General features: G+C 36.4%; 1 protein-coding gene across 3 annotated transcripts in view; it reads left to right on the plus strand.

Moving 5' to 3' along the window:
• The window catches only part of SLC35F5 (solute carrier family 35 member F5), a 30,991-nt gene extending 10,359 nt beyond the window's left edge, over positions 1-20,632 (plus strand). For all 3 annotated transcript variants that reach the window (XM_050339846.1, XM_050339848.1, XM_050339847.1), the window contains exons 6-17: positions 1,094-1,156; positions 2,600-2,681; positions 4,015-4,205; positions 5,363-5,444; positions 6,202-6,289; positions 6,869-6,933; positions 7,304-7,408; positions 7,877-8,036; positions 9,569-9,659; positions 10,875-11,029; positions 11,479-11,567; positions 12,537-20,632. In XM_050339846.1, the coding sequence (XP_050195803.1) occupies positions 1,094-1,156; positions 2,600-2,681; positions 4,015-4,205; positions 5,363-5,444; positions 6,202-6,289; positions 6,869-6,933; positions 7,304-7,408; positions 7,877-8,036; positions 9,569-9,659; positions 10,875-11,029; positions 11,479-11,560 (1,164 nt within the window). In that variant the 3' untranslated portion in view covers positions 11,561-11,567; positions 12,537-20,632. The remainder of the gene's footprint in view (positions 1-1,093; positions 1,157-2,599; positions 2,682-4,014; positions 4,206-5,362; positions 5,445-6,201; positions 6,290-6,868; positions 6,934-7,303; positions 7,409-7,876; positions 8,037-9,568; positions 9,660-10,874; positions 11,030-11,478; positions 11,568-12,536) is intronic.
• Positions 20,633-24,776: the final 4,144 nt, after the last annotated feature.

Consider the following 24,776-nt stretch of genomic DNA (forward strand, 5'->3'; position numbering starts at 1 on the left):
CAGAGCTTACAGTTCCTTATTGGCAGTAATGTCAAATTAGGGTGATGTGCAGAGCAATTATACTGACCGAATTTATTAATTTGAGCGGATAAGTAGAATATTAAGAATAAGCTGCTGCCTAATGTGAGTTGTAGTGGTTACATTGACCAGCTGAACCTTGTGCAATGCACTGCTCTCTCCAAGAAGGAAACAGTGTGATCTCATGAACTGGAGAGCAGTGGGTAAGAGTGCTCAGTCTGTCACGTGTGTGGCACTCATGACACTGCTACTGGACTCTCATTGTTTTTCCTTTCTAATCCTATAAAAAATGATATTAAAGTAATTTGTAGGAAGTGGCCATTACTTTGATGTTAGCCCATTTCAACAGAACAGTGCAGGCAGGACTGCAATGTGCAGTTAGAGGGTTCCCTCCCCCTGCAAGGAGTGTAGTTAAATATTCAACCACAGAATCATTATAAGTGCCTTTAAAATGCCTTGTGTTTATTAATCTGGAACAAATATACATTTATAGGGTTTTATTTCAATAGTGATTGCTTGGGTAAACATTCACACCTTACATTTAAGTCCTCTTCCACATTAAAGGCTTTGTTTAATAGATTGCTGCCTTTGTTTAATAGATAATGGTAGAACAGCCACCTGCAGGTCAGGGAACAAAGATTGGTAAGGTGCAGAAAGGAAGAGGGAAGGTGGTGCTTGACCTCATCCCAATTTAAGTGTTGTTAAAACTGAGGCAGAGTCCCACATCTTTATGCAAAGGAACTCTGCCTCAGTAAAGTGAAGAAAGAAGCAGCTTGTTAATTCATGCGCAATAATTTAGCGAAGCGTGTCTTGCTAAAACTAAACAGGTTTTGCCTTTCCTAACATCCTCATCCTGCATTCATACCTGGGCAGTTGAATTCAGTGGGGTTCTCCAGGAGTTACAAGGAAATACCAAAATTGTTTACTGAACTTGTAAGCCCTCTTGGTATTGGGGAGGAGGGCTCAGGGGAGAGAGGGGCTTGTGACAGAATTATGGGAAAAGTCATTAAAAAACTTATTCTTAAAAAAATTGACTTGTTAATAACTCTACCTTGATACTTTATTACATTTAAAGTTTGCAGATGCCGAAGGTTATTTTACTGCTTGTACAACAGATAACACTGTTAACAGTTCTCTGGTAAGTGCCTGAATTTGTGAAGGTCAATGCTTTACAATAACGTGGCACCACTAACCTGAATTACTGATTTTAAAGTATGGTAGTCTTAAATGTTACAGTTTTTGGCAAAGGGGGTTGGTAACTTTTAGGTTACTAATAAGTGCTGCAAATGATGACATGGCTTATTATAAGAAATACAGGTTTCTCAGCTTAATAGAACATGTCTGAAGGTTTCTGTAGCAGTTTGTCAAAGAAATACTATGTCATACAAAGGAAACCTTTACATATTCAGCTCAGTACCTGCCAAAGCCACGTGTGGAGAGCTGGTGGTAAAGCCAAACAGTTTTCAAGTCTAAAATACAACAGAATCATTCAGTCAGTGGAGTATTTTGTACACTGTGATCCTGCACTGCATTTTGAGAGAGAAACAGACTCAGTTTCAGTGTGAGCCCTGGTCATGTGCTGATAAGCTGCACTGCCAGGCAGCATTTTTGTGGTGATTTTCATCATCCATAAATGACAGTTTGTTATGCCCCTGTTGATCACAGATTACTGCCTAGTCAGTGTACCTGAATCAGAGGGCCAAATGCAGAAATGTATCCAAACCCTAAAACTTTTAAAGTTTACACCATCTCTGTAACAGAGTAGGGGGATGCAATTGAGTTGAAGAGAGATTATTTTCAGACATATTCTTCATTTAATTTTCGTTGTTGTTATTTTTTTTTTTCCAACTTTGTCTATCTACATTTAAGAACAAAATCTTAGTCTGCCCAATTTTTTCAGATGACCTCATTCTAGAATCTTGGACAATTTTGCATTAATTAGATAAAATCTGGTCCTAAACAAGGAGCCTAATGAAAATGCAACTACCAGATCTTTTTCATTACTTCACTCTTACAGTTTATTAATTTATCTAAATAAGCAGCTTAGAACTTGTCTTGTTAGCAGAAGTTTTAATTGCTTAAAATACTTCTAAATGTCTTATATGTTGGAGTTCCTTTCCCCAGGTTTTGTCATGCTTAGTTCTAGTTTGTGAGAAAATGAGTACACAGTAATTTTTGTATGTATATTCTGTATTTTCTAGTTTATGTTTCTAATTTATAATTTGGGCAGAAGCTATAGCTTTAATAAACATCTGTGATATTGAGCAGTTATTTTGTAATTTTAAATCAGTAGGTTTGAATTTTCTGGTCATAATTTTTGTGTTCACGACTATATACACAGAAGTGCACTGTTCTTTCTGAATACTGCATTTAACCAACAAGTGCAAATACTTTAAATACGTTATGCATGCACATTTTTCACAAGTCTATCCACTGTGTTCAAACCCACTTTTCAGTTTGATTCTGTTACTATTCACCAAGCTCTTCTTTATTTAGTTTTCAAATTTGCTAAATTAGTTCTATTGCTTATAATTTAAATATCCCACTTAACTGTATTTTTACTTATACTGATTCATTGCAGAGTGAACCTTTATATGTTCCTGTAAAGTTTCATGACTTGCCAACTGAAAAAAATGGCAGTAATAATAGTGATGCAGAGAAAAGTGAGTAAAGACTTTTGGAATGCTGAAACGTTAGTTCTTTGGTGAAGGAAGTGCTTTCCTCTTTGGTATAACTGCTTTCATGTTGCAGGTCTTGCCTCCCCCTTTCTCCCCCTTTCTTTTATTTCTTTTTTTTTTTTTTCCTTTCCTTAAATCTCTTATTGCATGACTTGCAGTCTCATATATTTACTTTCAGGTAGAGAAAACATAGGCCTGTCGTTCAGTTTACCTTTCTTGGTCACTACAGATCCAGCCTATGTTTATCTCAAGGGACCAACTGGGTTCAGTACTTGTGATTCTTTCCTTCTGGGCTTGTATGACCAGCAGCAGTGAGTCAGCCTCTGGAAAAACAAGCTATTGTCCTTTTTAGAGCAGGAGCAAAGCAGTCAAAGTAAGAATTTTAACAGTCTATGTGCATTCTGATTTTATTTAAGCCTCACTATCTTGTGATAGTATCTGAAACAGGCCTATTTGTCCCAGACAGTTGTAGAAAAGTTGGCTGTCTAAGAAGCCAGTTATCTGATCCTCAGCAAAAGAGTCCTTGCTTATAAAAGGCAAAGTCTCTTCTTTAATTTCTAGATGTTAAGAACCACTTTGGTAGACCCTGCTGTCCTGTGACAACGTGCTCCAAACACTTCAGAGTTGTTTAAGCCATAGCTTTTCCCTTCACATTTTTTAGAAAATAAGGTACTTTTTCATATTGAGTTACGATAATATTTACTTATAGTATTTAGTGTAATGTTTTCTTTACACAGAAAACGATTGATACTTACAATACACTTATGAATAAAAGCTGAACCTGGTTAGCAAGATCAGTTAGAGGGTGGGTTTCAAAAGAGCAATTGACTTTATGATCTCTTCTAAGCTTTAAGGTCTGCTGGACTCTCATCTTCTGAATGAAACATCATCCTTACAGTTAGCTGTAGTTGTGTGCAGGTTTTGGCTGTTTGGCTACTAAACAATTAAAGAAAATCTTATGTGTAATATTTTATCCATATGGAATAATTCCTATCTAAAAATTTGTTGTTACCTTTCGTAGCATTTTTTTTTGACAGGGAGCAGGGATGGTGCTTTTCAGTGAGGTTTTCTTGGGTGGACAACTGTACTGATTGAAAACAGTAGTTGTGCTTTGTCTTATTAGTAGCCTCTTGAATAGCAAAATACTAGTATTTAATAAAAAGTAATAGCATGTCTTCTATTTGGATAAAACCCTGTTATTTGTGTAGCATTGTAATCAATGCTGTGTTAGAACATGACGGTTTTACATGCATGTTGTGTCAGCTCCAGAAGTTTAATGACAATATGAAGCCTTTTTCTTTCTTTTTCCCTTCTCCAGCTCCCAAAAAGCCTCGTGTAAGGTTCAGTAACATCATGGAGATCCGACAGCTGCCATCAAGCCATGCACTAGAAGCAAAGTTGTCTCGTATGTCATATCCTACAGTTAAGGAGCAGGAATCAATACTAAAAACTGTAGGAAAACTCACTGCAACTCAAGTAGCAAAAATTAGCTTTTTCTTTTGCTTTGTGGTATGTTCTCCATTCTTTCAGAAACTTACACATAGATGTAATTAAAACTTGTATAATATTAGTACAAAAGTATTGAGGTGACTTGTATTCTTTAAGCCTTGTTTTATAAATGTAGTACAGGAAGTAAGACTTCCCTCGTGCCGGACATGAAGGTGCAAGATTTCCTTCTGAATCTGTTGGTTACCTTTGTTTCTGCATCATGCCTCAGTTCTGGGGGCAGAGGGAGTTAACAGGGGCATGGTTTTTGAGGCAGTAAAAATGCAGAGTGCAGACCAGTGACACCTTTTCCAGAAGCAGCTTCACTGATGCTGCCAAATAGGTTCTATGTAATGTGGACCCAGCACAGCTTTTCCTCAGGAAGTACTGCTCTTTAAACATTATTATTGTTACTGTCATCATCAATAATAACAACACTGCTGAAAAATGGTGATTTAATATTTTTCTAGGGTTGTGTTTTCATATTCAAAACAAATCTTGTCTATGCTGTTCATGCTGTTACTGGCATGTATATGTATTTCTTCTTGGACTGTATGAATATTTCCACATAAGGTTAGAGAGTGGTTGCTTCCCTCAGAATATATCTGAGATCTTATTAATGAATCTCAATCAATAAATGAGTAAACACTTGCCATTTTATGCCTTTATGGGGAAATAACAAATACTTCTTAGGTATTGAATGTAAGTGATGCTTGCTTTTTACAGCAGAGATGTGTGCAGGGTTTTAAGTACTCCAGAAATTTAAACTCATTAGGCTGACTAATGTCGCGTGCATTCCTGAAATTTCTTTGCAGCCTTTGTGCAGTTATCATCTGGAAGCACTTCCAAAAGAAGTTAAAAGTACCTTTAGTTACTACAGAATAGCTATTATAATGTCATTGTAATTATTTTTAGATTCTGAAGTATGTTATTTCATTATTAAACACGTACTTGTATGGGTTGGTTTGGGCCGGTTCTAAGTTTACTGCTATCTTTTAATGTACTTTCCCTTTTAATAGAGGTTAAAAATCTCTTTAAGGTAAAAATCATGTTCTAATTTTATTTCTGAATAAGCAGTTGGGTTTTTTTTTTTGCTTTAAGTAGAATTTTATTGCACTGAGCAACTTAAGCTCTGTTGCTTCTACTCATATAATAACAGAGTTATTTTTCTTTTTCCCCAGTGGTTCTTGGCAAATTTCTCTTACCAAGAAGCTCTGTCAGATACCCAAGTTGCCATAGTTAATATCTTGTCATCAACCTCTGGTAAGATTTATTTACACCAGCAGATGTGCCTTCTAAGGCTGTTTATAACAGAAAAATCTATTTTGCTGCAATGGACTTGTGTAATGTTTTACCTGTGGCTTTGGCTTAAAGCCACCGAATATGTGCATTTAAAAAGTCATTATGTATTTGCAGAGGTTTAGGGTAGCTTTTTGAGTTTGTGTATGTACTTCTGCAGTTATGTCTGTGTAATAAAGAGATATATTGGGAATGTAATAGCTTTAAAGGAAAGGTGGTATAACTGTTTATCCAAATAGATTCTGAGCAAAGTTTCCTTGCTAATGGTTGTTTTTTAAAAATGGGTTTAGAGGTAAAGAACTTAAACCACCTAAATATGATGCATATCATTTGCTTTACAGGTTTTATGCAAGGCTCTAATACAAGCTTTAAAGTATTTAAACTATGTGACAGTACAAATTTGGAGAATTAACTTTTTTTGGTTTATAAAGTCGGTTTTAAAAACAGAATTATACAACCTTTCACTGACTTTTCTGGCTTATTTCAGTTAATTTTGTTGGTATGGTTGGCCTTCCTCAAAGCTGAGCACTTATTTGCTCATCTGAGGATTCACATCACAAGGTGTTTAGCTTTCATAATAGTTCAGACTAAAATTAAGGGTGTTAAGATCAAGTAGTTAAAACAAGTGTATGAAAGATAAAGAAGAAAATGTCTGTGCCGTTTTCTGAACACACTGGTGGCAAAACATGATTTTGTAACCTTCTCTTAATTTCTCTTGCAGGGCTTTTTACATTAATCCTAGCTGCAGTCTTTCCCAGTAACAGTGGAGATCGGTTTACCCTGTCCAAATTATTAGCTGTTATTTTAAGGTAAGATAATGGGATGGGACATTTGGTCAGAAATTCTCTGATACAGTGAGAGGACAGCTGTACCTAACTATACCTGTGGTACCTGTGACAATAAATTATACACATCACTTTCTTAAAAATGCTCATTTCACAGATAAATTGAGCAAGTTGAATTAAATCTTTTTAAATACTTCATATCATGAACAATTACCAAATCTCATTCTCCTATAGGAAATTAGATTAAGCAGGTTTTTCTTGGAAATAAGTGAACTTATTTTCTTCTTGTTTAATTATTTTATTTTTGTGTAGATGGGGAAGAAGGAAGTGGTTTGACATTCAGTGTTGTCAGCCTGTTTCATTAAATGCCTGGTGCATTGTTCTGGATGTTAAAAGTGGGGTTGGTTGGTTTGTTTGGTTTTAGCTTAGGATCAGGCCTTAGCAATAGAGAACTCCTTTTGACTTTCCAGAAGTGGGTTTTGATTCAATAAAAATACCTAAAGATAGAACTGTATTTTTATGTTTATCCTTCTCTTTTTTTTCTGTATTTGTCAAAAAGTTCCTGGGTTTAAGAAGCCTTTTGCATTTCTTTTCTTTTGCTAGCATTGGTGGTGTGGTACTTGTTAACCTCTCTGGATCTGAAAAATCTGCTGGAAAAGATACAATAGGTATTTACTTATGGTTTTTAGTCCTGGAACGTGCAGTGATGAGTACCATCTTTTGACAGTACTTAGTAGTCGTATAGCAAGCTCCATATTTCTTACTCATGTAACCTTTTACAATCTGGCTTTTTAGTCTGAACTTCTGAAACTTGTCATTTATGATAATTTTCCACCCTATGTATGTAGCTTAATTGGGAAAGTATTTACATTTGTGAGCTCTCTACATTTTTCCATGCTTTTCATATATTAAGGGATTCTGTAATAAACAGTTTCTCAGTGCTGGTTTTATAATAGGTGTGTGTTTAGGGGAGTTGATCCTACTGTGCATAACGTGCTTGGCATGTCTTTAAGGGAGTGGTTTTTTCCATCTTTCCAGGTTCCCTTTGGTCTCTTGTAGGAGCAATGCTGTATGCTGTGTACATAGTAATGATAAAAAGGAAAGTAGATAGAGAAGATAAACTTGACATACCAATGTTCTTCGGTAAGACTAAAAAATGACTCTATTCAAAGTTTTAATTCAGTGTGTAATTAAATTGTTTGCTTGCAGGCACTGAACTGTCTATCAGTGGTAAAGGGGCTTAGAAAAGCCAAGGAAGTAGAGAAAGCTTGTTACTGCTGTTGGGAGTACTTTAGGTACTGGTTGTGTGGATTGTTTCTTGTTTACAGCCTTAGCAATGAGAGGTAACATTACCTGTGGGAATACAGACAGCCCCTTTGACTTAATGACATTTTAAAATTTTATTTTATTTTCAATTTAAAACCTGTAAATATCAGATGCAATTTTTGTTTGGGAATTCCAGGAAAGTTTCTTATATTCGTTCCGTTTGAAAGATTTAAAATATTGCTTCTTTCCTCCTTTTTTGTATGCACGTTGTCAGAGTTTGGGTGAGATTTTGGTTATGTTGAAGGATATTTTTTGTGATTTACTTAAAACTGTTTTTATACTCAGGTTTTGTAGGGCTGTTCAATCTGTTGCTGCTGTGGCCAGGGTTCTTCCTGCTTCACTATACTGGATTTGAAGCATTTGAGTTTCCCAACAAACTGATCTGGATGTGCATTGTCATTAATGGCCTTATTGGAACAGTTCTGTCAGAGTTCCTCTGGCTGTGGTATGTAGTATATACATTGAATATGTTTGACATAAATCATCTTACCTGTGTTCTCACATGTTGACATGTCACATTGTCTGGGTAGGTGGTTTTGCTTTGTTTTTAAATTTTTTTCTGTCCATATATGCAGCTTAACTTAGAGGATGTCATCCATCATGTCACAGTGTCCTGTTAAAAAGCCACAGCTCACTTTAAAAAGCAGGTCATGTGGTCTTGTAGTGTTTATTAAAATCCTTTGTGCATAGCTCATTCTAGAATTGACATTTTGAGACAAAAAGACTGTGGCACAGAGTTGCTGTAGCAATAGGAGAGCATGAATTTCTGCTGTAACAGTTGTGTGACAAGACTGCAACAAAAGATGTAGATGGAGTTCCATGAAAACCTTTTTGTTTTGTTTGGGGGTGTGGGATCTTTTTTGGGGTCTGTTTTTGGGTTTTGTTTGTTTGTTTTTCCAGATTGAATTTAAAGTTGTTTAGGAAATTTAGTCATGACAATTTTTGTTTATTGGCAAACTCCTACACCAGTCTTAGTTATAAATGCGTTGCAGCATATGTTCCTTTGTAACTGAATTTGTTTATTGATGGAATATTTTTGTGATGTTAATGCCATCCGATAAGATTACACTGCAGCTCAGTATCAGCTGGTAAAAAGGTTAAGTGCAATATGTTAACACAGGTGAAATAACAAACAAACAAAACTTCCCCAAACCCCAAACATTGGCTCTGGTCCCAAAATCAAGTATCAGGACAGGGTTAAAGTACATGGGTGTGCACGGACTTTTTTATTTGTGTAATTACTCAGAATGATAATCCAGTCAATCAAAGTGTTAGCTTTGTTTCCAGCTCCTTTTTCCTAGAGTTTTGGACTGGGACTAATTTTAGAGTTTGTGCTGACATTCTCCTTTTATCTGTCCAGTGTGCCACTAGCGTGGTCCTCTTCACTTTCTTTGGAAGTAAATAATGCCATTTAACCTACTTGTTTAACTCCACCCAGCCACATACTGCCAACTAAATAATGTTGGAATAGATATGACTCTTAAATTTGGTTTGTTTTTTTTTAACCTGATGATAAGTTTTTATTGGTTTCTGTGCCATTTATTCATTTACAGTTTTCTGGTGGACAGGTTGGTTCTAATTCAGAAGCAGACAATGCAGAGATACAGGAGAATTCTCTTGTGCTACAGAGAACATGGTATAGAAACAAAATACAGATTTTTCTAGATGGAGTTAAAGCATGTGAAGTAGGGAATTTTCCATCATCTCAAAAAGTTTATATGGGAATTAAACCTCACCCCAGAAGACATCAATTGTCTAGTTAAGAATTCTAAGCAGTTTCACAGATGGAGTGTGGGCGTGCGAGCTTTAATTTTTGATTATTAAAACAAACAATGACTGTTAAGCTTGATCAAATGTCTTCCTCATTTGATGTATTACTTTGTCTTTTAACTTATTTTTAAATAAGACCTTTGTATTATAATTATTATTTATTATCATTATTATTTTATAACTCTTATTATTTCCTTGCCTTTTTAGGGGCTGCTTTCTTACCTCATCACTGATCGGCACACTTGCTCTAAGCCTTACAATACCTCTGTCCATCATAGCTGACATGTGCATGCAGAAGGTAATGTAATTCTACATTCTGAGCATTATTTCTTCAAATTAAATAGCAGTGTTATCTTTAATGATGTATACAAGGAGCAGTGTTTTACTTCTGTCACCTGTTTGTTCTTCTCCTGCTGTTGGAGGTAAATCCTTTGTGGCTTACATTTTAGAAAATTAATTACTAGTGTTAGAAGCACAAATGAGTGACCATAATTAAAGGCAAACTTCTGTAGACTGAGATTTTTTGTAGAAGGAAACACAAGGCTTAACAATTGCAGTTTATTATAGTTTTGAGAGTGACCATCAATGTCGGGTACCAAATTTTCTCCAAATTCTTCAATTTTAGGTGTTTTCTCCACACGGGGGTGCTGTGCCCACAGTTTATGTCTCTGTCATCCTGAAAGGCAGGTCCCAGGCTGATCGTGCTCTTCACCTGGAACTGTAGAACCATTGGAATGGTTTGGGTTGGAAGGGACCCTAAAGATCATCTCATTCCAACCCCTGCCATGGGCAGGGACACCTTCCGCTAGACCAGGCTGCTCAGAGCCCAGTCCAACCTTGCCTTGGACACTTCCAGGGATGGGAGAACCACAGCTTCTCTGGGCAACCTGTGCCAGTGCCTCACCAAGCTGTAACCTCCTATAATTTTAAGCTTTAAACAGTGTCAGAGGACTGCTACTGAGTGTATTAATAGATAGATAAAAGTAGCAGTATAAATACAAGTAGAATTTAGTTTAAATTGAGCAAATAATGTGGCTTGCCTTTTTTTTTTTCAAGTAAAAAGAAAATTACAGTAAATTTCAAGTAGCCGAGTCTTTTTATGTGCACAGAATTCAGCAGTTACCGGTCAGTGACAGTCTATTCATAGTGAATAAACAGGTGCACAAATCCTTTAGGTGAGATCTCTTGTTCAGGATTTCTGAAGTGTCTAGGCGACTTTGTCCTTGGTACCAGAGACAACTAAAAACCTAAAAATGAGACTCTTTGGAAATAGGAGTCTTCATTCACCTCACAATGCAAACAATATGTTCCATTGTAAAGAACGGAGCAGTGGAAAAAGATACTAGAAGCAGCAGTGGCTATAGGAATTGTACCAAATAACTCAGCTAGTGTAAAATAACTCAAACTGCATCTCAGACTTACAATAATAATTACCCCAAATATATAGCCTGCCTTTTTTTTTTTTTTTTTTTCTTAAACTGCTGAGTGAATGATGTTTGTGTTTTAATTCCAGGTGCAGTTTTCCTGGTTATTTTTTGCAGGGGCAGTACCTGTATTTTTTTCTTTTTTCATTGCAACTCTCCTGTGTCACTATAACAACTGGGATCCAGTGATGGTGGGAATCAGAAGAATTTTTGCCTTTATTTGTAGAAAACATCGAATTCAGAGGTAGGACAGTCACAAAGTATAATGCTATCTCTTCTCCAGCCTTTCCATTATCCTATACTTTTTATAAGCTGCAGTACTCATACTCTTTATTTTCAACTGATTTTATATTCAGGTGTACTGATTTCTTAATAGTACTAGTTGCCAATCTGTTTATTAACCTGTGCAATGCTCAGAAAATGGAAAGATGTGAAGTCTTTTTACCTTTTAAAAGAAGTGGCTAGGGGCTATCACAGTTTTTTCCCTTAATGCCTCTGTGTTAATTGCTGTACCCAGAACATGCAGTGAAAATTGTGCAAAACTGAGTATACTTTATGAACTTAAGGGGTCTCTGCATGTTTTTAGTGGCTGCAGTTCAAACAACTAGTGTACTTAGTTAATTCCTTTGGCTTCATAACAACCAGTTTAATATTACTGTATAACTTTAAATAAATAAATTTGTTTCTTTTAAGAATGCCAGAAGAAAGTGAGCAGTGTGAAAGCCTCATTCCTATGCACAGTGTTTCACAAGATGGAGAGAGTTGCTGTTCATAGACAAAAGGTAGGCTTAGAAAGCCTCAGACAATACACAGAAAGGTGAGGATTGGTTTCCATGGTGGCATTTGTGTTATGCAAGGACACATTTTTAAAAAGCATACAGTTAATCTTGACCTGTATTGATGGACAGAGTTTTGAAGTGTATCTTCAAAATTATTGTTCCTTGCCAAAATTATTGTTCATTCTCACATTGATACAGTTGTTGGTTAATGGTTTTGAAATGTGAAGTAGTTTTTTTGCCTAAGACTATTACGATGTTCATATAAAATTGGACATGAGTCAACAAACCAGAAGAGGCAAACAACTTCTTGACATGGACTATGTGTATGAAAGAGAGCTGAAGTAATTATTTCACTCCTTAATACTTTTGGGGTCTCAGTTTGGGTTACTGCAGTTCATGAGAAACACCAAGGAAAAACACGTTTAAGGAAGTTTAGAGAACTTCACCAGACTTTATCATTATGGGTCCAGAAAATGGAAAGGAGCCCCTGTGTTTGTAGTTGACAAGAATTAAGTTGTTGAATTCCATTAAATATTAGGGTAAATATTTTTCATGATAACCACAGGGAAACTGGACTAGAATAGCTAAAGAGTTTGCAAAATATCCCTCTCTAAGAGGGGGTTACACTAACATCTAAAAGTAACATTGCATGGTTGATCAGTACTGTCTTGGAGCATTAAAACAGATATAGTTTAGGATTCTCCTAGATTCTCCTAGCCTTGTGCTTCAGGGCTTTTGTTTTCAAATAATGCATGCAGAATTACCTGAGAAGTATATTTTTATTTTCTAATTTTGATTAAATCGGATAAAAAAATGGAAAACCCTCTACCCAGAACAGTAACTGTGATGTCTGAAGCTTAAGACTTTTTTTTTTCCTTTATTAGTAAGATGGAAACAAATATACATGGTGATTCATTTTCTGTAATCCTGACTTATGTACCCCTGATAATTTTTTCTTTTTCTTCTTCTCAGTTTAAAAACGGAATGATGCCCAGCGAAGAGACAATCTTCTGGAAAAGTCCCTAAGGAGTCGTGTTTCAGTGCCTATTCTGAATTTGTAGTAAAAATAAGAAGTTTCAGTTCTTTTGAAACTCTAAACTTTTCCTCTTTCTTGCTTTCATCTGATTTTATAAATGAACAAAGTTACTCTATGCCTATCACCATAGGGAGTCTTAGTCCATCTGAGCAACCAACCTGCCTTATAACACTTGAGCTGGTGACGTTACTTGACAAAATCAAGCAAGCAAATGCTGTTTAGTGATTTCTTTCTTTTTTTAACTCACGATTTTGTTAAATGCTGGACAATATGGTTTTTAAAAGATACTTTCAAGTGAGTTATGTAAATAAGTTTGCAGGTCATCAAATCTCACAGGCTTTCGGAGGAAAAGCTAAGTAGATACGTTACCTGTAGTAGGTACAAATTAAATTTTTTTTATGTCATATGAACTATTTGCATATTAATAGAGGAAAAGAGAAAAAAATAATTTATTAAGTGCATTCTTATGATTATTGAGGCAGGATCTTTGTACAGTCCTGGAACACTACAGACATGTTGTCTTAGGCCATTTTGAGAAGCCTTGTAATGGCAGTGGGTGCCCATGTTTAAAAATCTTGCTGCCCAACAATTTGGAATGCTTGAAATTTCAGTGAATGGGGAAATATTTCTACTTCCAATACGTTTGGGTGTCCATTCTCATAATCAGTGTTTGTTTTAAGCAGACTGATCCTGTAACCCGTTCTTACTCCCAGTTATCTGACAGACATGTGAAGATTTTCACGTGTGTAGCTGCCACGTTGGGAAAGAGGTCAAATTAATTGAGAAGGTTTTCAGTCAGTGGGTTGGCACTACAGTAATCTGCTAAGCAGTCTGAAAGGTAAAGGTGTTTGCATTGATTTTTCCTTTCCCCCAGTTGTATTAATAAATTTATTCTAAAACTGGTAATTTTCCTTATAACCTGTATCTTCCTTCCACTGCAGCGTTTCTATCCTCTTTAATTCTGAGAAGCTATTATAATTATATTCAGGAATATTTGAAATTAATCAATGCCATTTTCCAACTTCTGGCCTATAAGACAGATCAAAGTTAATTTTGGCTTTTGATGGATTTTATTTTTATGTAGTGAATGTAGGATGGATTTTTAGCCAGCAGTATTCTCTTCCCCATAACAAGGTAGGGGAATTTAGGGTATTTCTACTGTCCTTCCACCCAAATACAGAAGGATGATACAGCAGAAATGCCTTTTCGTGTTTTGGCACTCAGTAGTGATCCTTCCAAAAGAAATTTTGGTCTTTTGGTGATAAAACTAGTATATGAGAGGGAATACAGGAAAGCAACATGCTTAGCTCTACATTTATAGAAAAATTCTAGCCAGCAGCTAGAATTTAATATGAGAACCTGTACATAGAGAAAGAAATAAAAATGGACCTGGGTGCTGTTCACATATTTCACCTTTATCAGATTTTTCCTTCCCATTTTTAACAGTGGATTGCACTAAAAGTTTTGATGATCTGAGGCATCTCTTTCAGTTCAGATAGGAAGTCTTTCTTTGAGTACTTAAATAGGAATTAAAAAAACCTCCAAACCAACCAAAACAAAATCACAAGCCCAAAACAGACAAAAAAACCCCAAAAAAGTTGATTCAATTTATGTAGACATTTTGAAAAATTCCACATTTAAATTTCCAAACCCCACAAGTACAGGGGTTGAAAGTACAGTATTTTGAAATAATTTTACTTTGGTTGTATTTTTTTTTTTGGTTGGTTGGTTGGTTTTGGTTTTATTTTTTTAAATTATGACAAATTACAGGACTTTAGCTTCAACTTTTTTCCTAGAAGTAATGTTAATGCCTACTCACAATAAAAAGATAATGTCTGTTTTCAATTAATGAAATGTTTCCGTAAGATCCTGACAAATATTATAATACCAGGCAAATTTAGAGTTACTAAATTTGGATCAGCTGGGACTTGTGGAATGGGTGAACTAAGCCTGGGAACACTGAGTTTGCTTTCAGATGGGCAATGACAGTATTTTTAGCAAAATTTTCTATTACTGTTCTTTGAAATTGGCCATATCACTAGAATTGGAGCTGCAATCTGAAATGGGCAATTGCTGTTCAGGTTTGCCCTTATGTTCATGGCTTAAAGTAAAAGATCATCATAGTCCCCCACGTATATGACTGCTGTTAACTTGCATTATTCATGAGTTTGAGAGGTTAAAAAAATAAGCACTAAGAGAATATTATTCTGTCTCTGACCTCAGGAATGTTGAAGAGCGTTCAGTAAACTCAAAGTCAGGGCCTTCCCACTGTTCTTGTTTTTAACAAAAATGTGCTAATTTTTTTACAAGATATGAGATATTTTTGTCTCATGGCACTAAGTAGCTTAAGCAGTGTTTTTGCATTACATTACAGTTCTTTAAAGAGTAAGAACAAAGCAAACTGTCCTTCCTGAAAGGATTTTTAAACAGTGGTGCCCCTGTAGTTACAAGAAACGTGTTACGGTTTTAATTACGGAAGCTATGACATATAACATTGTTCCTGCATTTAATAGAATGTGATGATGTTTTTTCTATAAAATCTTGTGATTTTTTAGTACAATAATATTTTATAAATATACTGTCTAATCTGAAATGTAAATTGCATAACTCTCTGATGGGTGCTTGGTAAATGCACAAGAGATTTAGCAGATTTAGCTTTGATTCTCAGGTACGAAACAGAGACGTGCTGGGTTTTTCTTCCTCATGACACAACTGGAATGTGAAGGAGCTCTCTCATCAATGCTTTACCTCTCTGTGCTGTTGTAAATTGTCATTGCTCTTACTGTTTCAGTTTGGGAATGTCTTTATCCTGACTATTTCTTGTAGGAACCACATACACTTTAAAAAAATAGCAGGTTTTTTTATGTTGAGCATTTCTTTGATTGTCCTTAGATGCTTAAGGAACAGTGACTTCCCATATCTACAGGATGGAAAATGGATACTCTGTCAGTTTAACTAATTCCTGTAATCCTTTGAGATAACCAACAATTCTTCTATGTGTGCAGTTGAGGTTTTGGAGCTGTTTGGTTTTTATATATGAAGGAAATGCTGATAATTTGCCAAATGCTACAGAGCATGCCTTTGCTTTGAGGGTTGTGGTGAGTCTGATACACAGTGTGCTGCAGTTCAGAACAAGAGAGAAAGAGGATTTCAGTTTCTCTGGCCACTTTGTGTTAGGTTTCAGTCAATGCTGGAAATGTGTTCCCTACATGCTGTAGATGTCATGCTAATTCAGCAGGGCATTGAGGTGGATGCCACATTGGTGCTTAGCAATTACTTGCAAAATCTGGGGCACATGAGTGCTGCTGGAGGCACAAAGGGCCTGATGTTCCCATTTCTCAGTGTTCACTGCATCCTTCTTGCTGGCTTTTGGTCTGTGGAAATCCCTGTACGAGGGCAGGGGCTGTACTGTGTGACTGGCCTGGCTTGCCATGAAGTTGGGCTGGAGTGGACTGCACACAAACTCAGAAGCAGGGAGGCTGAGGCACTCCTGGGTATCTCAGTGAGGTGTGGCAGATGATGAGGTATTTTGTGGAAGTCAGATGTTAATCAGGGGTGTTGTTTGAACCGTGAGGCTGCAGCTGATACTTAACCCAGTGTGCTGGTCTGTGTGTCAAACCTCCTTGGAACATACCAGTAAAAATAGGGGATACTGCAAATCACTTTCTTTGGTGTGTGCTGCTGTAATTGTCATTCCTTTCACAATGCTCCTCGTGCCTAGATACTGCTGTGATGGCTTTAAAAAAGGTGGCAAAACGATTTCTTTGTAATTCTTGGTTCCATTGCTCTTGGTGTTGAATGTTATCGTTCCTATTCCCTCCTGAAAGATCTTCCTATCTTAGGGAAATTAAGTTACTGAGCTACACTAAGCTATCAGAGGAGGGAGAAAACCAGTTAAATTTTGTTCACAGAATGGGTTTATGGACACACATTCTAATTTCATGTGAAAACAGGCCTTGATAAGGCAGAGTGTTTGTAAATGAAGTTAAGAAGTGGCATGCTCAAAAATCAAGAAACAAACTAATGTTAATGTCATAATGCTGAGTTATATGGCTAACTATAGGATGGTACTTCTAATCAGCTTTCTTTCTTTATCTGGGACAAGTTTTGAGTTAGTTACCATTTCTGTTATGGCTGTCATGTGTAATGCCTGCAATTTAATAGTTATGACTCCAGTAGCATTTCTGTGTTCACTCAAAAACAGTTGTTATGCATTATTTCCCCTATCTAATCCATGATTTCATTAATGCTGTGTTTTGTTTTACATGATTATTGCAGGGCATGATTTCTCAGGGAAATATGGATGATACCATACATTGTGAGAGCCAATAACTAATTCCTGCTTTTAAAATTGCTACAAACATTTCCAGGTTTCACTCAAACATTTCACATCATGTAGTTTTCATGTTGAACTTCCTTTAGACTTACCAGGTAAATCATGATGACAATGTTAAGAGCATTTAAAGGTGTCAATAAAATACACTCTGCCCAACATTTGTTATTTTTTGGAGAAATATCCACTCTAATCTGATGTTGCAACGTGTGTGGTTTTTTTACTTTGTTGTCCTCTGCGCCGTACAAATGACACTCCTGATTTTGAAGCTGCACTTCTGGCAGGACGGTGACATTAACTTTCAGGGTTAGGCAATACTATAATAATAGTCTGATTCTGGAGTAGATCACCAGTATAAATCTCTAATATAAATATATTCATTTATATCATTAAATTTTTACTAAGTCTGTTCACTTTGGGGATTTTTGTGTTTGTTTTTCCAGTAAAGATACTTTGTCTAGACTGGGATTGGATCCAAAGCCCAAGAGAGTCATAGACAGCATTAATAAAGTAAAACTTTATTGAAAAGGAACTCTGCAGTCAGGTTGACCTTTATGCCTTTGCAGTGTTTCTGTCTGCAGTGTATGTTTGGAGTGGTTTGCTTTGAAACCTCGGTAATATAAATGGAGGGATTTTAGTGCTGGTAAAAATGGTAAACACACTACTGAAACTGGTCACAAAAGATATATTCTGTATAGCCAGCAAGCAGCCTAATTATTTAGAAGGTGAATTTGTCTTGCTACATGACTTTTGTTTAAAATCATCAGTGTGAGAAATGTTAACCTCTACACTTTGTTGTATACTTCTAGGAGAATTTCTTTTGTCCATAGCGAGAATGTGTGATCATAGTCATCAGCCTTGAGCATCACCTTCCTCTTGATGATTTCTGCTTTGACATTTCCATTTACATGCCCTGTTGCATTCATTGCAAAGTGAATTTCCTCTCTAGGTAAAGCCAGTGTAATTACATTTTGACTATCCTAGTTCTCTGTGGTGTTAGAAATCTAACATAAAACATAAATCTGACGTATAAATGTGACTACTCAGATATCTGTGTTCTCACTCTCCTCTGAGGTAAAGTGTTGCATCATTACATCCTGTATTAGGAGGTAACCAGACCTTTTCTGGATATGCCTGCCATGATGTGGAACACATCCAGAATTTCATCTGGCTTTGACTTCCTGCTTCTAAAAAGCATAAAAAGGCTTTTCTCTGAGGAGTTTTGTAGAAAGCAGCTGTTTCTACAAGTGCAGAATCCTTTAACTGCATCTCAGTTTCTAAAGTTGCATCCAATGTTCCTATTATTAATGAACTTCTGACTGTTTTTTCAGGGAGGGTGCACAAATTTTCTTTATATTCCATAGAAGAAATAATGTCTGGCTACTGGAATGGCCTCAGAAATAATAATTCGGGGCTGTCTCTACAGTTCTTCACATATGCTCCTGATTTTTTTTCCACAATTTTTTTTTAAAAAACCCCAAACAAAACCCCACACTTATGAAGATGAGGGACTTAGCCATTTAGCATGAAACTAATTTTATAATATGCAAACGGCTGTCTTTTCATTGGTGATATCATTTAATATATTACAGCCCACAAGTCTTCCTTGTCTGTGTAATAGGAGGTGATGCTTCTCTTCTCCCTAAATCTGACCTTTTGCATACCAATTAAGTTAATTCTTCTACGAGAATGAGTAATTTCTAAAATATTTTAGAAGCTTCTTTTTCCTCTAGGTAGGGAAACAGCAGGGGCTTTCCAGCCAAACAGTATCACTTTCCTATTGGGTAAGGAAAGAAACCCCACTAAAATTAAAACAAAATCTTAATTGAAAATAAAGAATCTTAGTAGGAAGGATAAGCTGTAAAATCATTGAGGTAATTTCCTGCATAGCCCAATTCCATATAGGAAGTGCTTAGACAATGGTTTATTGGATTGGTCTCTGGTTGATCTTGATCTCATATAAAAAGTAGGTATTTTGGATAATCATTTCATATTGAAGTTAAATGTTTAAATTATAACAAAAAAAAAAAAGAAAAATTATATTTGGAGACTTAGTAGTTACTTTTATTTTTCTTTTTCTTGAAGTACCTCCAAGCAGTTACAAAGGAATGCTCTGTTAATTGAAAGTCATGAGGCTGTTTACACAAAGCTATGTGGAAAGCGTAGCCAGTTGTTGGAGTTGACATTTTCTGAATAGGATTAGAGAAATGTAATAAGTATGAGATACAACCTCAGCATGGCACAGCTGAAGGGGTTCTTGTAATGATTTAAAATCTGTGTAAGGCCTCTTTGGAGTAGATATTAGTAAAGCAAAATTGTTTATGAACCTTGATTTATGAAACTCCTGAAACTTGGGTGCATTAAAAGATGCACAAAACCAGTAGCAGCTTTAATGTTTGTTTTGGCATTACATTTTGTACCAAGTTTCAGGGAATTCTCAATAAGACTTTCAAAGCAGAAGCTGCTTTAAGTGAAGAACTTTCACCTGAAGAAAACTTTTGTTTGCCTGAAGTCTGTGCAGTTTCTTGATAATTCAGATGTTCAGAGAGCACAGCAAGTTCCAGTATATATCCTCTGTGAAACATCTTTATGCATCATCTTTTAACCATTTTCCTTAGTGAGACCAGAACGTGAATTACTGATGTATTGCATTTGCACTTAAAAACCTGATCTCAGAGTGTGTTAAAAACCTTGATCTATTTTTGATAAAAAAAAGAGATGTAGCATTTTAATCTAATTTCCATTTAATGGTAAGGATATTCATGCAGAGAAAAATACATAATGGAGGTTTGATGCAGTGATTTTTAAGCCAAGAAAACAGCAGGATGGCAGTGGTAAATCTGAAATGAAGATGCATGTCTGCTCAGAAACTCTGGTTTCCTCCTGCCCTCTTTATACCAAATTGGTGTCTCCATTATTCTGGGATAATACAGGTGCAGCAAGGACCAGAACTTTACCCTTTTTTCTTTAAAAGTGAACACTGGCTTTTGCCTGGAGCGTCTTTGTCCTGCCACTTCATTTTCTGAGGGGAGGTCAGTTAAATGAGAAATATAGAATAAGTATTTTTAATTAAAATCAGATTTAAGCTATTCATTATTTTGAAATCCTCTATATTAATAGAGAATCTAGTGAATGGAAATTAAAGTCCTATATTGCAAATACTGAACATTGCTTATATATTTTTAACAAAACCAATATATATATGAGTATTTAAAACATGCGAAGGTAAAAATTGGAAGATTGTTCTTGTGTTTATAGGTTTATAAACTGAAATTCTTAATACCCAGTACCAAAAACCCTATAAAAGGGCTAATGAAAAGAAAATGTCATGTATTCCGATTAACAGCCTGTGTAATACAATCAATGTGTGTGATGTTTTTGTTCTGTATTATATTTATTATATGTAAGTAAACAATAAAGATTATAAATCTTATTTTCTTAACAGGAATTGGTATTTGGTTGGGGTTAATGCTGAATGTGTTTTTTTATAATCAGTTGTAAAGTGGGGGGAAGCAGGAGGAAGAGGGGAACGTTTGGAGGGATGACATTTGTCTTCCCAAGTAACCATCGTGTGTGATGGGGCCCTGCTCTCCTGGAGATGGCTGAACCTGCCCATGGGAGGCAGTGAATTCATTCCTTGTTTTGCTTTACTTCTATGCACAGCCTTTGCTTACCCTATTAAACTAGTCTTTATCTCCACCCATGAATTTTCTTGCTTTTACCTTTCCAGTTCTCTCCCCGACCCTGCTGGTGGGGGAGTGAGTGAGTGGCTTCGTGGGGTTTGGTTGCTGACTGGGGTTAAACCACGGCATTCTGGTAATTTGAGTAGTAAACCAGCAATTTTTAATCCATTTTAGCGGGTGCAGGTGATATTTTATTTGCCAATACCTGAGTTATAAAGTGAGACCAGCAGGAGGAGCTACTGCAGTGCCCATCCCGCTGTCCTGTCCCTCGGCTCCCGTGTGAGGAGTTATTATATAAGCGGTAAAAAGACAATTAATTTACCGGTTTATCATCCTTGATTCCCGGAGTTAACCAGGGCTAGTTATTGACCTTTCTTCATGCAGCTGAACTTTCAGTGTCGTTAATAATTAAAATCTCCGGGATCACAGGCATTTATCTAAATACTTAATAGAAAAAAAAGTCTTCTACCACAGGCTTTTCTGAGTTTTCTTGACTACCTACTGCTGAATTCTTTTTACTGAGACCATCAATATTACTACACATCTATAGAAAAAAGCAGCTTTTTACACTAAAACAAGGGGATACTTGCTTGGCCATACCTAAAATAAGCAAAAATGCAGTAGGATGTTACCAAATGGATAAATCTTAAGTTTTAGATAAAGTTTCTTAAAAAAAAAAAAAAAAAAAAAAGTATATGCATAAAGACATCATGCCAAATATAAATCACAATATGGAGAAGCAAGAGTGTGCATGAAACAAAGGGAGTTCAGCTAAGAAATTGGAATGGTGTAATGCAGGAAGGATTCCTGTCTGAGCCAACTTCACCTGCACAAATCCCCTGGGAAAAGCCATGGCTTTACTTGCCCCTGCTGTGTCCTGTCTAAAATGAAAACTTGTAATGAGAAAGGGTGATGTAATCAAAAGTTATTTCATAGAAGCAGCTCATACAGTGTCTGCCCTGTCTTTTGAGTGTTCCAGGACTAGAACAACTATTAAAATAAAAGAATAATATGTCTGTGATTAAATTGTAGTATGAAACCTGCTTGCTTAACTGATTTGAAAAACATTTCTCCTTAAAAAGGGTATATAAGGTCACTTAAGCAACAATTTATTCTTAACACCAAATGGACATGTATCATGTGCTCTTTTTTACTTTTTTTTTTTTTATTTTAAAGCGCAGTAAAATTCCTTAGTCAAGGCTCTGGTGCCCTTCAGTACCTACAGGTTTGGGGGGACGTTTTAACTAATTAACATGGACCTCATCGTATGCCCTGACAAGCAACAGGAATTCTGGGGCTCAAATTAAGAATTTGAAGCAACTTGGCTTTAAAACTTTCTCTATGCTTGCAAAGGCACGTTGGCAATAACAAGCCTGTTCTTTTTCTAGTGTCCTAACTCATGGCTGGAATCCCAGTCACTGTGTGATTCCTCCCTTTTAAGTCATAGATATAATGTAAAGTGTGGAGTAATTTTTGGCAGGTTCTGCCCTTGAAACATAAAAACTTTAAATCTCTCACTTCCTTAGGCTGTGTGAGTACCTGATGAGTTGTGCTGCACATGAATGGCCGGGGCAGGTGGTCACAGAATCACAGGAGCAGGTTTTGCAGGGGAAGTTTGTGAAGGTGTGTGGAGGCCCATGAGGAGATCGGGGAGCTGGCAATGCTGGGCCATCGCTCACCGGCCCCGAGGGCAGGGAATGACTGAGGTGAGAAGCTGTTCTGTGCTTTGTTCTTTCGGTTTGTGGGGATTTGTTTGTTTGTTTTTCCTTATCCAAAAATGCGGATCGATGTATTGTTATTCTGTTGGGCTAGTAAGTTCTAAACTCTTTTCTGTGAAATCTTGACACCTAGTACTTTTCTGTATACAAAGGGATAAGTCAGTGCAGGCTCGCTGGATTGCTTTCAATCTTTAGGATGTAATTTGTTGACACATTATCCTATTCTATCCTGTATACTCTTCAGTTTTAGGAGACACATTTCATACATGGAACTGCCACTTTCCAGAAGCTCAGTGTCACTTGCTAGAAGGTGAGGTTTAAAGCTTCTGAAAAGGATGATTTAAACTCTATTTTCAAACTTCTCTTTCTATCAACAGTATGTATGTGGGAGACATTCTTGGGTTTTATTTATATCTGCAACCCAAGTATATTCCATTTATATTGATTTTAAAAAACTTGGACAGAGCTTAAGGTTTCCAAAGAAACAATGGCTTATTACCTCAGTGTGAACTCTTCTTCCTTTCTTCCCCTCATTTTCCCCCCTCTGCTCCCAGCCCCTACTTCAAGCCTATGTGAAACAAAAGCCAGTTGTTCTAGTCTGTGGCTTTGCAAGCTTTCAGGACTGTTTTTTTGGTAGTGTTACCTAATATGTTACAATTTGCTGTGACATGATGTTCATATCATAAAGATTCCTTAATTATCTAACTAGGCTTTTCTTTGTGGGAACCTTCCAGCGTTGGACCATTTCCTAGGCTGCTTTCATTTAACTTCTAGGATCCTGCTGCTAATGATGATGGAAAACTCATGATTACACTGTGAGTGTGCATTTACACAATGCAAAGGAAGATTCATAAACATAAAAGAACATTCTGTCTGTAACAGTGTTCCCATTTAGAAAGAAGCTCATTTGCCAGTAGATGTGATTTTTTTTTTTTTTTTAAATCCCATTGGAAGGAAAAAATACATAATTTTTTTTTTTAAAAATCGTGTAAGAGGCAAACAGGCAAGTGAGACGTTTCTGACCTGGGACATGTGGTAATCTCAGAGAAATGGAAGATGAGGAGGAAATCTCACACAAGGACCACGATGAGTGGAGTTTGGTCTCATGCATACCTTTGCCTTTTTACGTATTTCCTTACTCTTTTCACTAATTGGGAGGACATCATTATTTTATAGTATAAATATTTTAAAATATTATGGAAATGTGTCAGTAAGTTAACAAATGTCTTTTATTAAAAACAGATTTTGACAGAAGTGCCAACACTGACTTCTACCTCCCCTCTTCACTGTTAGGTAAAAGCTGATACATCTCCATCTGTCACTCTTTTGCATGTGATGTTTTCCCCAGTGCTTAAAAATGAAGTTGGATTCATTACCATCCATACAGGAATGTGTTGGCCATACTGAATTTCAAGTGTAGGAAGAGAAGCTCCTGAAAAATGTGTTCCTAGAATAGGGTAAAAAAAGAGTCTTACCGAAATATTTTTCTCAAGGAAATGGTTATGGACTAAGGCAGCATCCTCTCTCAGATATAAAGGGGCAATCAGGACCAGCCTAATGTAGACAAGAAAAAGAACAAAGTGATGATCTGGCAGGAGCTGATGGAGAGCCGTGGTAAGGGAATGAACAGCCCTTTGGAACTAGATGTGTAATGGATTTTCAGTAAATGAGGTACACCTGAGCTCCTGCAAAGGGAGTCAGCCTGAGCTGAAATTATTCCTGTCCTTGTCTGTTCCTTTTGTACTTGAGGATAGGGTAAGAGGTTGAGTTCTCAATAAAGCTTTGAGACAGAACAATTTTGTGGGATCAGATTCTCACGGTTTAAAAGTCTCAAAACACACAAAAAACTTAAATGGTAAAAGTGTTTCATTATTTTAAAAACACTAATTCGCTTTCAGGGTCTAACTGATATAAAAGTTTGATGACACATAGAGTCTGTCATGAGATAATCCTACTGTTGCCTTGGCACTCTGCCAGAGTAATTCCTCAAAACACCTAGTTAATGCTTTTAATGATGTATCTCTGCTTTCTGGCTCTGGTCTGCCATTATACCTGCCAATCTACCTCCTTCCTTTGCAGATGATTTCCAAAACTGACACATTTATGTGTCCCTTTATAAGTTCTTCATTTCTCCCTTTTTTTTTTCCTTTTTTCCCTCTCTCACAGGTTTAAAAAAAGACTGTTCAATTCTAAATTGTTTGAAAAATTGGCAACAGTCACCCTAGCAGTATAGCAAAGAGGCACAAGTACAGAGGAGTTGTGAATACTGGCTTCGCATATTTCTCCTCACATACCAGACTATTTAAATCTGAAGTTTATATTGGCCTTTAAGTGTGTCTTGAAGAGAACTATTAACAAAGCTTCTTGTTCCACATAGCAATATTTTGTTATATGTTTAGAGAACACTATACTTCCTGCTTAGTTTGGTTTTCAGGAGAGGAT

Source organism: Myiozetetes cayanensis, unplaced genomic scaffold, assembly GCF_022539395.1.
Source record: "Myiozetetes cayanensis isolate MyiCay16 unplaced genomic scaffold, myiCay2020 scf9, whole genome shotgun sequence".
Lineage (NCBI taxonomy): Eukaryota > Metazoa > Chordata > Aves > Passeriformes > Tyrannidae > Myiozetetes > Myiozetetes cayanensis.